Raw genomic sequence first — 16,006 nt, 5'->3', positions numbered from 1 at the left:
TTTATTTATTTATTGTAGGGTTCGTTTTAAGATATTAAGTATCGATAAAATAGTTAAGAAGTCGTTGTCATAAATTCTTTAGATATTTATATATATGCATTAGTGTCATGAATTTGATTATATTTCAAGTCAATTTGAGAATGCACATTGAAAATCTAGTCTAACGGTCAACATATTTTTACTTTCTAAAGATTAGTAAGAGGTTAAATTTCTCACCATATATTAATTTAACTTTCATGCCGTCCACAAACATTAAGCTAAACTTCCATAATATATACACGTATACATTTAATGTGTTCATAGGATAAGATTTTGAGAGCAGGGGCAGTGATTTTACATAACATAGGATATATAGAAATAATAATAATAATAATGAGAAAAGAGTAGGGGAATTTGCAACCTTGAATGTCTCTTTCTTTGTGTCTATCTCAAAAAATTTAAAATTTAAAATTAGAAGAAAGAAAAAAAGGTCTCTTCATATTTTCATGTGGATATGCCAGCTAAAAGGATGGCTTTAGAGAGAGAATTTACAAAAAAAAAGAAAAAGAAAAAGAAAATTCCATGAGAGAGAAATTAATTTTTATTTTATTTTATTTTTTCAAAAAAATAATTTTACTTTTTTTACCTTTTCCCCCCACAGTGGCAGTAGACTGGTCTTCAATAGGCCAACAATTTTTTGGACCTTCATTCCTACATTTCTTTTTCCTTTTTCTTCTTCAATCAACGTTGTCGATTCATATTCTTTCCGTCGCTATCCGAACATTTTGTTATTCTTTTTTATTTTCTCTACTAGTTTTTCTTTCACAATGTATCTTATTTTGTAAGAATTTTAGCTAAAGTGAGACTCGTTTTGACTATTTAACTTACAAATTTATGAATATTATTTCTCTATAACTAAAGTCAAAAGTGTGGTGTTTGAAGTAAGTTTAGTTAAATTGTAATTAATGTGTACAATCAGAACTTGTTGTTGAGAATTGAAAATAGAGGGATTAAATTGTTATAAATAAAAAAAGTGGAGATTAAATTGTAAAAGTTGATAGACAGAATTTTATTTTTTACTTTAAAGAAATGACTGACAAAAGGGTATTTTGGAAAGATCAAGTAAATCAGGAAAGAGTAATGAAAAAAAACTATTGGGACGAAATTAGGAGATTAAAATTGGTTATTTTTAAATGTAATAAAATACAGCCAAATATTAGCGAGTAAGAATTTTTTGATATTTTTCTATATTGGTAAATGTTTTTAATTAAGATTTAAAAGAAAATTTTGATTAAAATAGCAATTTAATTATAAAAGGAAAGAAAATTTAATGATAAAATATTGAGTTATTATTATTTGATATAATAAAGTGGGTGGAATGTACTATTTACCGTTAAATTTAACCCCTTTGATTTGTACTCAGATAACTCCTTGTTCATTCACTCCATCTTTTTGGCGCTTTTTCCCTTTTATTTTCCCTTTCTTCTTCTTTCTTCTTCTTTTGCTTTTGTTGATTTGTTTGAAGAAGGAGGTGTGTTTAATGTATATTAGAGATTGACAGTGAAGCGAGTCTACTTTTTCTTTGTCTCCTTCTCTTCTCTGTCTCTTTTCTTCATTATTTTACATCCCACATTCCGCAATTTTGTCTTTAATTTCAAACGTAACCCCCCAATTTTCCCCCATTCGTTATCACTTGTTTGCTTTAAAGCAAAATACATCTTCTTCTACCTTTAATCTTTGTTGGTTTTTTGTTTATACCCTTTTGAAATCCTTCCATTTCCCATGGCGGATGAACACCAAGTAGCAGGTTTTCAAGCTTTTCTCTCAGATGGGGTTTCGTTTTCTTCAGTTTTCTCTCTGATTTGTTCGTTTGGGAGTGGATTTTGAAGCATTTCTGAGATGGGTTTTGTTGTTTGTCTCTGATCATCGCTGATTTAAACCACCCCATTTGCCTCACATTCCTCTGTTTGTTCTCTTTCTACTTCTTGGTCGTTTTAGTTTGAAGCTCCCAACTCGGAAAATGAGGGATTTCCCGTCTTGTTTTGGAGAAAATGGTGTTCAAGTTGCTGATTTCTCTTCTTCAAACAATGGTAAGACTGCTCAAAACCTTGTCACTTGTGTTTATCAATGTCGATTACGAGGGCGTTCTTGTCTGATTAGTGTTACTTGGAGTAAAAATCTGATGGGTCAAGGGTTAAGTGTTGGTATTGATGATTCTTCAAATCAATGTCTCTGTAAGGTTGATATTAAGCCATGGTTGTTCTCTAAAAGAAGAGGGTCTAAAAGTTTAGAAGCTTATGCTTGTAAAATTGACATTTATTGGGACCTTTCTTCTGCAAAATTTGGATCTGGACCTGAACCTTTGGAGGGTTATTATGTGGGAATTGTTGTGGATAAACAAATGGTTCTTCTTCTTGGGGATTTGAGAAGAGAAGCTTTTAAAAAGTCCAATTCCTCTCCTGTGCCTTCTTCTGCTGTTTTCATTTCCAAGAAGGAACATATTTTTGGGAAGAAGGTGTTCTGCTCCAAAGCTCAGTTTTGTGACAATGGTCAGATTCACGACATAATTATCGAGTGTGATACAAATGGTGTGACCGAACCGTGCCTGATTCTACGAGTCGATTCAAAGACGGTGTTGCAGGTGAAGAGGCTGCAATGGAAGTTCAGAGGGAATCACACCATCTTGGTTGAAGGGCTTGCAGTTGAAGTGTTTTGGGATGTTCATAGTTGGCTGTTTAGTACATCACCAGGGAATGCTGTTTTTATGTTCAAAACATGTTTGTCTGCTGAAAAGCTGTGGGGAAGTCAACCTGTTTGTGATCCTAATGTCTTGTCCTGGTCTTTCTCTCAGAGATTTTCAGACAGTAAATCACAAGGTCTTGGTTTCTCGTTGATGTTATATGCCTGGAAGAATGAATAGAAGAGTGCTTTGCAGATTATTCTTTTCTAATTTTTAACAAGAAAAAGAAACTCTTAGCGAGTGAGAGATTTTTATTATCCCTTCCCGCTTCGATTACATTCGATCTTTCCCTTTTTCCACCTTCTTGAGTAAACTGAGCCATTTGATTATATGAGAGAGGATTTTGTTATAGTTGGTTGTACATTCTTTCATCCAGTGTTTATGCTTTGTTTGAACTTTATATCACTGTTATCAAGTATATATCTAATATATGATCACTTATTTTAGCTTATTGGTATTGAATTTGATACTCCCAAATCATTACTTTTTAGATTTTCTGGGTCGACCTAACCTGACTCCTCTGATCGCTCGGAAACATTGTTTCCACTGTTGAAATTTTAGAAAGGGAAAACTACCACCTTCAACATTCAACATTATGTGCTAACATCGTTTGCTTTGCTGCTTTCGACAATTTATCGGGTTTCTTTTCCTCTTTCTTTTATTGTTAGAGCTTCTGCTGGTGCAGATAAGCAAGAACTTGCAGTTTGGTTAGCCATGCCGACTGTTATAGTTTATGCTTACTTGTTCAATCTGTTTAGGTTTGCAAATTTTTGACATGGATGACCTCCAGAAATCCATTATTTTGTTGAAATGTTGTACTTTCTCCAGAAGAACTTCCATCACCACATCAATCATCAAATCGGAAGATGGGTTTTTGTAGATCGTTCGATGTAACTTTGTAAATTGATCAAGCATGGTTGGTTGGGCTTTAGATGACAGATCAATCTTCTAAACTTTAGACTTGATCCTTGTGGCCAGTTCTTTGGCTTCTCTGTGATTCAATCGATTGTTCATCATCCACAAGTCTCAGGTAAGGCTTAAAATCACAAGTTAATTGTTCATTTTGCTGCTTACATTGTTAACTTATTTATTCTCAAACCTATGGACTTTCTAAAAATCGTTTTATGATTTAATAACAGTTCAGCGAGAACTTGTTCGGTTTATTGTTTTGTAGAAGAGTAGAAGAGTTTTCCCAGTTCCTACAAACATGTTCTTTTGAATTTCTTATGAAGGTCTTCTTTCCTCCAATTCACAGGTATGTTAATAGTCAATAACATTAACATATATTGCAGGCTTCCAAGACTGAAGCTTTCGACCATTTCTGCTTGTGATTGATTGTATCAACTGCCAGTTTGCTGTACATATTTCGAGCTCGTTTGCCAAAGTTTCCATGCCGTCAAGTACTTGTGCAATTCATCCTTCTTGTAAGTATGTTAAGCTAGCATTACCCTTTGTAAAGATTAAATTAGGCTCTAACCTGTCTGTTCAAACTTGTAAAGTTGGCTGATAATAATTTAATATAGTATCCGAGCAGTTCAAGAGAGATTTATAAGATCTTTGTCTAGTGGTAATTTAACACATTCTGTTGGTTTTTCTTTTTCTGCATTTTGGTGTTAAAGGGGTTGTTTGGTTGCTACATCAACACATCTTCACCCCATTTACAATAAACATCTCTAAACAATATTTGAAAATTAAACTGGATCATGAAATTGGAACTTGCAAACTAGGGTTTCTCATTTGGCTTTGTATGGGATCGGATTTAGATGGGTTTGAGTGTACCAATGTATCTATGAGTAGTAACCAAATATCAAATATCTTTGGCTAAACTACTCGAAAACCTGAAACATTTTTCTATAATCAAGTAAGTTGTCCCATGAAATTAGTTGAAAGGCATGTAAGCAAATTCGAACATATTTACAATGCCCAATTATGCGGTAGATTGTTGTTATTATCATATTTTACCTTTTTTCTTTTTGGAATTTGCATTTAGGATTAAGACAAAGTAGTGGTGTAATTACCCGATAGCATTTAGCAAAAATATTTTTAGAACGGGGACAATAGAGACTAAAGTTTAATATGAGTGTGAAGGAAATGTTTACAAACAGTTAAAAAGTGAATTCAAACATGCATTTATTCTCTAAAGAGGTAAGTTAAGTGAAAAATTGTGAACAATTGATTTTGCGTTGATAAATCTCTACGGATTGATTTTTTTTTTTATCTCTAAAAAAAATGATGGATATATTAGATATAAATTTATGTGCTAGATTTACGTTTTTGTGTTTAGTAGATGAATTAATTTGAAGAAATTTGTAAGTTTTAGGAACTATATTTATGATAAGTGTTTTATGGTAAAGGAGTTATATATAGCAAAACTATTTATTAGGATATGTTTGTAACAAATTAAAACTTTATTGAATATTTACTTAGAACGTTCTAAGACATTTAAGGATTATTGTTTTACAACTTTTCCAATGGCTTCAATTAAATGTATATATAGAGCTTTATAAGTTTATAGTAGCTTTCTATTTTTTTTTGTCTCTATTTGACATTGACATATAAGATGAAATATGAATTCATATATTTATCGTACAATAGGATGTCGACCTAAAATATCTAAATATCAATTAAAATAGGAACATAATACTAATAACAAAAATGATGTATTTTTTGTTAGGGTAACTAGAAACTGACGTGATATCTAATGTATAAAAATTATAAGCCACACGTGATTTTGTATTGTAAATGATATTACATATGTTTTGTACATTAGTGATTGAGCCAATTTCAAAACAAAAGTTTAGCTTAGTTGGTATTAGTGTCCGCTGAGAAGAAAGAGACGGGTGGTTACAATCTCTCACCCCGATTTGTACTAAAAAAATCATTTTATTTTAAGGAATAACACTCCTTAATTGTATTTTCAAGAATAAATTTAAAAGTTTGGAAAAATGAAACTTTTCAAATTTAGGGACGGTAGTTGAGGTCTCAAGGCTAGAGGTTTTTTTATAATATAACCCGAAAAGAAAAATTATTTCCAGAACGAGCCATAGTTTTTTAAGGAGTCCTAATTAAAAGCAAGATATACATATATCGACTTTTATTACTACGATTCGTTTCACTGAAAAAAGAAAGTTAATCTTTGTAATTTTGATGAAGGTTAAATGTTGCTCCTCAAAGCATATTTTTACTAAAATTGGTTAAATAATAATAGTAAATTTTATGTAAATACAACATGTGTGTTCATATTTACTAAAATTATAGTAAAATGATATAGCCTATAGATAATAAGTTTTTTTTCCTTTTTTTTATTTAAATAAACATTAAACGAAGATTGAAAGCTAAAATAAAAAATAAGGTTAATTTTCATAAATATAACAAAACACTAAAATATTTACGACATGTGTTAACAAAATCAAAAAGTCATGAAGTCGTTTAAATTTTTTAAATATTCCAAATTTGTCATTCTTTATGTATTCTTTCTTGTATATTTTTTTTAAATTGTTATTTGGTTCAAGATTATATACTAATTTTCTTTTTTTAAACTGCTATGTCAAATATAAAATATAGTGAAAAAAATGATTAGGTATTAGGTAGTCAAATGGTTGGACATTGGATAGCGCAAAATAAACAAATCTAAACATTGTGTACAAACAATCTTTAAAAAAATCTATCGAATTGTTTACAAAATTTTTTTTTATTGTAAGTGTATAATCTTATTCGTTTTTTTTGTGGATCTATAAGTTTTTTTTTTCGTTTTTGAAATTGTTTTTAAATATTTTGGTGGCATGTTATATATATATTTTTGAAAAATGCCATTGAAAAGTTAATTTATAAAGTTGAACAAATTTGTAAATGAGGATGAAAATACTATTTTAACCCCAAAAACAATCTCATCTTGGATTTATCTAATCCAATGGGCAAAAAGAAAAATCCAAAACCCGAAATCCGAAAACCAAAAGAAAAAAACGAATCCGACCCGTTTTCAGAAGTGCGATCCAAGTCAAATTCCACTCTCTTCTCTCTCTTCCTCTCTTCACTCCATTGTTAGCTACTAGATCCAAAGAGCCGGCCGGCGACGGAACTGGGCCGAGACGGTGATTGCTTTAGTTCCAATTTCTTTGTAATTCTCAATCCCAATTTCTCGGCCACTCTTTAATTTTCGCGAACATGGTCAGTAAAGCAGAGGAGGCCGAGTTGAATAGACTCGAAACTCAGGTCGATAATGGTGGTGGAGGTGCTTGGGACTATCTTTGCCTCATCAGGAAGCTCAAGGTTCGCCGTTCCCATAAGGTCTTAAACTATGGATTGTCGATCTTGAATGATTCCAGAAAGCGATCCGGTCTCGGCCAAGAGGGTGAGTTTTAGCCTGTTTGTTCATTCTTCGATCTGGGTTTGAATTATCTTTTGAAGTTTCGCTTGCTTTTTAATGTTTGGATTTTTTTATTTATGAATCAATTCGGTTTGGATCGTTATCTAGTAAATTCAACTTATTTGAGGCTTGCTTCTTCATTTAATTAAGTTGTGTACTGTTACGCATGGTTTGTTTGTTTGAGTTTGAATTCAGTGGTGGAGCTCTTTTCATTATTTCATTATGTGCTGTGATTTTGTTTTGGATTTCTGCATGATTACTGCTTAATTGCGGATTGTAATGTGAAAATTAGCGGGACGAATGATGGCGTTTGCTTTAAAGAAAAGAGCAACTGTAAATTTATGCATTTCTCACTAAATTGTTGGATGGAGTAACTGTGTTTTTTGTTGAATTGTTTATTAGAAGAAACCTTAAATGTAAGTTTTACATTTGCTTCATCACGTTCTTTAAATTTTTGGTTCATATGCCTTTTGTGGCTGAAGTATGAATTAATCTTCTTCTTTACTGAAGCTCTGGTCCAGGGGCAAATATAATTTAATTTACATATGCATTTCCATCTAATTGTACAGCTCCAGGAATTGTTTTTCTTAGTGGTAGGGAAAAACTTGAACGTTTTTTTAAACAAAAGTGAGACGACATTCTCTCTCTCTTTCTCACACCCCTCTTTTTATTACTTTCGTATTGAATGGTAGAAGATGTGTTATTATAGATTTTCCTTTCTCAATGACTCAAAATTTTTGGAAAAAAGATTCTCCTAACCTTATTTTATTGCTTGGTGTAGAGTGGACCCTGTACGAACAGGTAGCTATTGCAGCACTGGACTGCCAAGCCATAGATGTTGCAAAGGTGCAACTTACACTTCTTTGGTTAACTACTTGAATTGCAGATTGGTTTAGCTCATTTTAGTGTATTCATTTGATGACTTTGGTTTTGAGGACTTTTTGCCTTGGACTGATGTAATTCCTTACACTCTGCAATCTTTTGTAGGATTGCATAAAGGTTCTCCAGAAGAAATTTCCACAAAGTAAAAGAGTTGGTACGTTAAAAATAAATTGCTGTTTCTTATTCTATTCAAGATCTTTGTTTGAAATGGGACACTTTTGTATTTCCGGCTTTATTTCTCTTGTAATGTCTCTATTTTGTTTGTTTGCTCTCTTTTTCAGTTTCATTGTATTTTGAGTACTAGTTTTTTTTCGAAAGAAAAAAAAAATATTAACCTTCCGTAACCCTATTGGTGGGGTGAGGGTGATTGAGCTGCTGAGCCATAGATTCAAAAATCACTTGAGTGGCTGGCCTACTCACCTTTGATAAATATGCCACAATATGGGAACTTCTTTTTGATTACCTAATGTTGTAGGGTCAAGTAAAGTTCTCGTGAACTGAGAGAGGTTATGCATTTTTTCTGGGTTAAAGTTCTTAATTCGAGTCAGTTCAAGAGAGGTATTTGAAATTTAAAAACTTCAAAAAAAAAAAAAAGTTATCTTTTGTTTTTCTTTCCTTATGACATGAAGCAAAAAGGGAGAAAGGTTATGCCTCTGCATCCTAAAACCATGTTTAGGCAATGAATTGAATTATAGACAAAAATGAATTAGGTTCTTATGCTTGTAAGTCGTATCATCTGAAAGAAACACTTTTGCGGGTTGTACGCCATACTGGATAATACAATTTAAGCCACAGTTGTGTTATCTATACCATTTATATATGTGGCTTTAATCATATGTCTCTCTATTCGTTTTGTCCTCCTTTTTTTTGTAATCATTTATTGTAACTGTTCTGTCATTTTCAATTCATTCATGGTCAAATATAAGGCTGATCTATGGGCATATGCTATCTTAGATCTGCGATTCATATTATAATTTTGTGGTTTACGAAGCAGCTAAACTACTAATCAATGGGTTTAGTGGAAGCCTTAAGTTATGGTGGGATTGTGCCCTAACCAATGAACAAAAAGACGCAATTAGAAATCATAGGACAAGAGTTAAAAGGACAAGTAAAACTGAAGCTGGAACTTCAGCAACTCAAGAGGTAGATTAGGAGATATATTTTGCAGGGGCTATATATTGAGCAACTGAGGATATATAGAGTATAGATGCAATAAGGTTTGCTTACTAATGTACTTATTTTGCAGTGGCTCTTAGGCTGAAAAGTTCCATTTTGAAGCTGTAGTAGTAAAATTCATACACTTGAAGATGGAATGTCTTGTAGGGGTTTATAAAAGATATCTCATACCAATTTAACATATTTCTAATAATATTTCATGGTAAAAAAATTGTAAATTAAATGTCCATTCAAAATTACTGGCTTTACAAGACCATCTTGCTTACTGTTCAAAATTCATTAATTTTTAAAGAGTAATGTCCGCTGTCTTGTTGATTATCACTGGGCTACTATAGCAGTTATTGCGACGTCATCTATAACTGGGTCTCAAAATCCACTCTCAACCAGTTTTTTTCCATCGTGAATGGAATTTCTGTGGATTTGCATCAGCAACTAAGTACTGTTGAAACATTATGATTTTGTGTACATAAATATTATGTGCACTTTGATGGATTATGGGGTTGCCTTGTCACAGGGAGGCTAGAGGCTATGTTGCTTGAAGCAAAGGGATTGTGGGCTGAGGCAGAAAAAGCTTATGCTAGTCTTCTAGAAGAAAATCCATGTGATCAAGTAATTGTTTTAGTTTTTCTTTATGAAATGATATTAATATACTTTTCATTTTTTATCTTTAAACATGCTATTTTGATTTAATGGTGGTTTTCTATTATGAGTGTAATCACTTGAGATGTATGGTGAGCTAAACATATATATAATCCTGTCAATATTTCATTTTTTCATTCCTTACACTTGAACAGATAGTACATAAAAGAAGGGTTGCTCTGGCTAAAGCACAAGGCAACATTGCTGGGGCTATTGAATGGCTTAACAAATATCTTGAAACGTGAGCATAATTTTGCATACCTCTTATTTGAAAAGCCTAAAAAGGTGTCTTTCAGAATTTTTGTTGCCCTTCCAAAGTCATGGCTGGATTTTTTTTCTCCTTTTATCATAGATTTATGGCTGATCATGATGCTTGGAGAGAACTGGCTGAACTATATATCTCTCTCCAAATGTGAGTAATTTCCCGTTTCAAATTCCTTTCTATCAACCAGTACTTGTCAGAATTGTCTTTGAGTTCCCTATTGAGAACTTTGTGTTTTTTATTTGTATCTTAGGTACAAGCAAGCAGTTTTTTGCTACGAGGAGCTGATACTATCCCAACCCACAGTTCCTCTGTTTCACTTAGCTTATGCAGATGTAAGTGGCTCCTCATTCTTGATGACTCGTATCTTACATTTCTTTAATTGTAATATTTTTTGGAGTTTTTGTGGGAAAGCATGTTGGAAAAGATGGTTCTCTTTGTGAAAATTAATATAAAGTTTGCAGATACTTTGTTAGATCTTCATGTTGGAGTTGGCTGCACAGGTCGTTTGATATCATATATGATTGCCAAATCATTATTTTCTCCTCCTGCAATCTCATTTGTCAAAAGCTGACTTTTTTTAACATCTATGATAACGATGATATTCTCCTGAGTCATTTTCTCCCCACGATGCTATCCTTAGTTTATAGATAGATTTCTTGCTTTGAGGAGTTTTTTGGTGCACAATAAATTACTTTTAGGGAGTACCTCATTAATGGTGCAAGGTGCTTTTGTTTTCTTGTGCTAATAATTAATATTTGAGAATCACTTATTAAGATAAGATGCAATAACTAATTGGGCTTTGTTTAAATATTTTTTTGTCTAGAATTTCAAATCCGACAGGGAACACGGGGCAGTTCCCCCTATATGCTTTGTAGTGTATATTTATTGATTTATTTTGCATTGGACTTTAGTAAGCTTTTATTAAGACAAAAGAAACTACAATGACGTAGGCTAAAAGAAAGACCCAATCAAAGGAGCAAACCATTTATTTCATCTTTTTTTACAAGAAGCCAAGCTACTTGTTTGGAATCAAATATAAAATATAGTTACAAAACACTGTTGAGGGGAATACCTAGAGAGAAACATTGAAATGGATACACTCCAAACTTCTCTCAGCACCTCTCAGCATCTCTTAAGATTCTTTTATTTCTTTCAAGTGATGTATTCTACAAATAGTATATTTGTGAGAATTGTTTCCCAAATAACTTGACTCCAATTATAGAAAAGAGGGTCAACAAGCAGTAAGTACCTCCTCCATCATGTCTTCACACCATCTAGGACTGCGGCTAAGTGAAATCTCCAAAAAGTGTTCCTTTGTGGACAGCTGATAAGTTGAAACCTCCAAAAAGCACATGATCTAGGGACTAGGATTGTAGATCCTTCGTTACTTCTTATACAGAATCCATGGTGCTTGTCCTCCCCAAGGTGTCCACCAAGGTAAAATCTTGATTTTCTTTGAAATTGTGGCCTTCTAGAGTGGGATGAGGGGGGATAGACGGATTGGGATGAGACATTAAGCAACAGATATAACTGGAAGGAGAATTCCTAAAGAAGATGCTTGAAGGCTAAGATTGGTATTTCGGGAAAGGCCAACTTCTTGTAACGACAAAGGAAGTGTAGACAAATCCTGCAACTCAGTATCACAAAGTGGTTTTCTTAAATGGAAATCGAAATATTGGATGCTTCTGTTTAAGTTGAGGGACTCAGGTGAGGAAATAAGATTGTATCCCTAGCTTTAGCTTCTGTTAAAACTGATCCAAAAACCTCCTTAAAACTAATGCAATACCAGCAAGAATTTTATGATGTTGCTAAAGCTAGGGACGCTATGGAAAGTGGCTTTCCAAGGACTCAGCCGTGCACTGTCTGTGACCTACCTTGCAGACAGTGACATATTTGCTGACAATACTCTAAAGAATCAGGCCAAAATGAGAAGTGCCAGAAGTCCACAACCAAGAGAACCAACTTCCTGATACTACTTACCTCAACTCCTTGGATATGGATGCGATCTTTGTGTCTGCTAGACCACCTTGCAAGTTTCTCGTGGGTCTTTCAAGAGTAGCAGACAGATAATTTTAAGGAGAGGAAGAAAATGCAAAGATTTCCCACTAAAGAATGATTGGATAAGTAAAATTTTCATGGCTAGAGAATGACCGTCTTAGGATATGACCCAACGGATGTTTTAAAGAAGTCATACCCCCTTTACAACAAGATAACAGTTCCATCTTTCCAGCTTACACTGCTCACAATTGATACAAACTAGAAGACGTTTCAAAGACTTGAAAAATCTTATCACTCTCAATGCTATTTTTAGGCTTTGTTGTATGTAGATAAAGTTGCACGATTGTTAGTCTGCATGTTTGATTATTGTTATCTTTATGCTATACGGGAAACATATGACCATATCAGTTAGCTCCTTAATTTTACTCCAAGGAGATAACTACACCAAGTGAATAAATTAAGCGTGGTCTATTTGAACGTCTTCAAATGAAATTAAATTCCCAGGTAAGTATGTTATAAAAGAGTATCTTTTTTTTACACAAGGCTCACAATTGTGTTTTTGTTTATTTGTCTTGGAGTATTTTATGTCGGCTTTTTATATTAATGGGTATCAACGGAGATATATTTTTTGTAACCTCTTTAGCTCTTGTTTGCGTTTTTGTGAAAATTCGGAAGTTGGGTTATTTCTCATACAAATCTGTAAACCAAAGAGTTCAATTACAAAATCAATGCCTTTTACATTCAGTCTAGAGTCATCCGTAAGTAATCAGGCATTAGATGGTGAGGTAATGGAGCTGGCCACTCTTTGTTATTTACTGAGTGGATGACGTTGTATTGTAGGCTGTGTATTTGAATTGTATGGGTTAGGTTGCGTATAGGCCAAAGAAAAAGCCCTTGTTTTTTCTGTGGTACTATAATTGCAAGTAAATTGTTTACGAAACCTAAGTTGGATATCTGATCCAGTTTCACCCTCAGGAGCACCCAAGTTGGTAACCCTGATATTGAGGATTTGGAATGCTTGGAGATTCTCTCCAAGGTCTTAAAGCTCAGATCTCTATATGGAAATTTTAAAAATTGAAACTCATTGTCTCGTGGAGTTAGTCTTGGGGTGGGGACCATAAGTGGAGCCCCTACACCCCAATTATTTGAAAAGAAAAAAAGAAAAAGTAAGAAAAGAGCTCTTGTTCGGCATACCTTGCTAGTTTTGATTTTCATGTTAGAAATTTTAGAAACTGTTCTTGTTTTAGGGTGAAAGCGAAGTTTTAGTTGAACTTTATTTTTCCATTTCCTTTAAGTTTGTTTCAAGTAATCACTCGAAACATTTCTTGGAATACAGGTACTTTACACATTAGGTGGCCTAGAAAACCTTCAGACAGCAAAGAAATACTACGCATCTACTATAGACTTGACTGGGGGCAAGAATACCAGAGCTCTGTTTGGCATTTGCTTGGTAAGCTTTCTCTGGCAATCTTCTGCATATAAATTTGTTATATTCATTATAGCCATGAATTTTGATGTACATTTCACTATCAAGGCGTATATCCTTTGTTTTCCGTAAAATATTTCGAGTTTTGTGCTTTTTTTTCCCTATGTGAAGACACTGTCAGCTTTTTATCACGGAACTAAATTAAATCCCAATATTTGGCCATCAATGGTGGCCACACGTACCTAAAATTTAATATCCTATGAGTTTTCTTGACACCCTAATGTTGTAGGATCAAACATGTTGTCTCGTGAAATTAATTAGTCGAGGTGTGTATGTTGGTTAGGATTCACGGATATAAAAAAATATAAAATCAAGTTAAACTATAACAATGAATGCTTGTTGCCCATGTAGTTTCACTCCTTTCATTGTAGTCATTATTCTCTGAATCCCATCGATTTGGTCCTCTCATTGGTTATCTAAAAGTTAGCAACAAAACCCCGACATAGCACATCTTAGACGTTGATGCGATGCCACTTTAGCTTTTCATACGCATGACACCATATAACAACATATCAAGGTGTCATTCCAAAGGGTGCCATGTCAATTGTCAGAACTGAAAAAAAAAAGAAATAAATGAAAGTAATTCTAAGAACCAAAGCGTTAAAAAAAGTACTCAAGTACGTAGACCAGTGTTATAATTAATAAAAAAAAAAAAGAATGACAAGAAACGAAAAGCAATTGGATTCCCCTTATGATTCCTCGCATTCCGTGTGTTGTTCCAAACTGATTTGTTCATTTTCTTTTTCTTTTTTCTTTATCCTTTTTCTTTTGTAAACCAGTGTACATCTGCCATTGCGCAATTGACAAGAGGTCGAAACAAGGAAGACAAGGAGGGTCCAGCAGAGCTGCAGTCTTTAGCAGCAACAGCCTTGGAAAAAGATTACAAGCAAAGAGCTCCACACAAGCTTTCTCTACTTTCTTCTGTATTGAAAGGCTTGAAGGTCTCCCCTTAACTTTTGTTTTTCCTCTTTTGGACTCAGCCTCTCTCTTTCTCTAGGATTAAGTGGTGGTTGGCAGGAGGCTAAATTAGTCATTTAGCAACTGGTAGAATTCATTTCCTTTGTGATTTTTCCCTAAGAAGAAATTTTATTTTTTTCTGTTTCCATAAAGTCTTAATTATGAGAAATGGTGTATTTTTTTTAGCCTTATTCAAGGATGACATGACACAGCTACAAATAGATATAACAAAATATCTCATTCTTCTTTCACTCTAATTTGCAGATGAAAAAAATTAAATCCTTCTTTTAAGTCATAGAATTCTATACCATATGCTTGTTGTTAGTAATCTATGTCGAATAATAAAGCTTGGCTTTTCGGAACAAACCAATCTTCCGAATTGCCTCGCTTTTATTCTCTTCCGTAAAAATGGAATCTCGATGAGAATGAAATCAAATTCCGTTCTATATTTTTCGATAATAGGGTTTCTCTTCCTCTCATTCTCCTTTCCTGTTTAGGGCTGCCTAAATCGGTCATGAGATAAATACAATTTTGGTGGTAAAGTTCGGTCGATTTTAGTTCCTATATTTTCTGCTGTCAATCTTTAATTCTTATACTTTCAATAAATCTTAAAAAATTTCATGCATGATTTTTTTTTAAGTAAAGTTTAATGTTGATAACTAAATCTAAAATTTATTGAAAGCATATGGACAAAAATTGAAGTATTGAGTACTAAAATTATACAATCAAATACCAAATTATTTAAATTCTCCAAATGGAAGAATTTGAAAAAAGAAACTGAAAGTGTAAGTTTCTCACTCTTTTTCTAGTAGTTTGAATGTAGTTTTACTTTGACTTCATGATTCATATTTTGTTATTTATACATTTCTCAACAATATTTACCATAAACACATTTCTTTTAGTGATAATATAGAAAGTTGAGGGAAAAAAAAGCAGAGTTGGTAAAGAAAATGACAAATCATCTTTTTTAGTTGTTGAGTATATCTTTATATATATATATATAATTCTATTTAGTCACAATATTGACATTTTAACTATTTTAATATTAAATTGTGTTTTAATTATAGTGAAAGTAAGTTTATGATCGCAATAGTTGATATAATTGTTTTTACAAGTCAATGTTAATATGTTAAAACGTAGATAATTTCATCGCTAAATTAAGTCGCTTTCAATATTAATTTTTGTATAATCTCGAAGAGTTGTAAGTTTGTGAATGTTAAATTTTGATTATATATAGATCCATCTTTTAGATTTCAAAATTCATGCGTTATTTACTAGTCATATCAAGCAATTTATTAGTTAAATCTACAAAAATTGTCAATTCAACATTTTGTTATTGTTCAACAACATAGCTTAACGACTAAAAGACGTGTGATTTAAATTTCTCTACTTCTATTGTACTAAAAAAGTGTAACATTTTTTCTAAACTAATAGAAACTCTTTTTAGTACACCAACTCATATAAAGTTTATAAATCCCATAATCATATTTTCATTTATGCAACATGAGTTGCTAAAAA

The 16,006-nt window shown here is 32.8% G+C and overlaps 2 protein-coding genes across 2 annotated transcripts; both read left to right on the top strand.

Annotated features, from left to right (window-relative positions):
- Positions 1-1,444: 1,444 nt before the first annotated feature.
- On the top strand, positions 1,445-3,181 carry LOC101220430. Its single transcript, XM_004139175.3, has one exon. The coding sequence runs from the start codon at positions 2,000-2,002 to the stop codon at positions 2,897-2,899; it is 900 nt and encodes a 299-aa protein (XP_004139223.1). The 5' UTR covers positions 1,445-1,999; the 3' UTR covers positions 2,900-3,181.
- Positions 3,182-6,726: 3,545 nt separating this feature from the next.
- On the top strand, positions 6,727-14,739 carry LOC101220666 (ER membrane protein complex subunit 2). Its single transcript, XM_004139176.3, has 9 exons — positions 6,727-7,070; positions 7,867-7,931; positions 8,073-8,121; positions 9,658-9,752; positions 9,938-10,023; positions 10,135-10,194; positions 10,298-10,379; positions 13,382-13,495; positions 14,311-14,739. Exons 1-9 carry the CDS (start codon positions 6,884-6,886, stop codon positions 14,482-14,484), a joined length of 912 nt encoding a protein of 303 aa, XP_004139224.1. The 5' UTR covers positions 6,727-6,883; the 3' UTR covers positions 14,485-14,739.
- Positions 14,740-16,006: the final 1,267 nt, after the last annotated feature.

Source organism: Cucumis sativus, chromosome 2 (genome assembly GCF_000004075.3).
Source record: "Cucumis sativus cultivar 9930 chromosome 2, Cucumber_9930_V3, whole genome shotgun sequence".
Taxonomy (NCBI): Eukaryota; Viridiplantae; Streptophyta; class Magnoliopsida; order Cucurbitales; family Cucurbitaceae; genus Cucumis; species Cucumis sativus.
The sequence above is the reverse complement of the archived record's forward strand: the minus strand, read 5'-3'. Positions and strand labels throughout refer to the sequence as shown.

Excerpts from the sequence above, each read along its gene's own strand:
- LOC101220666 (XM_004139176.3), top strand. The coding sequence starts at position 6,884 with ATGGTCAGTAAAGCAGAGGAGGCCGAGTTGAATAGACTCGAAACTCAG. Across the intron at positions 7,932-8,072 it reads AAGCCATAGATGTTGCAAAG|GATTGCATAAAGGTTCTCCA; the intron begins GTGCAACTTACA and ends AATCTTTTGTAG. Across the intron at positions 10,024-10,134 it reads CTTAACAAATATCTTGAAAC|ATTTATGGCTGATCATGATG; the intron begins GTGAGCATAATT and ends CTTTTATCATAG.
- LOC101220430 (XM_004139175.3), top strand. The coding sequence starts at position 2,000 with ATGAGGGATTTCCCGTCTTGTTTTGGAGAAAATGGTGTTCAAGTTGCT.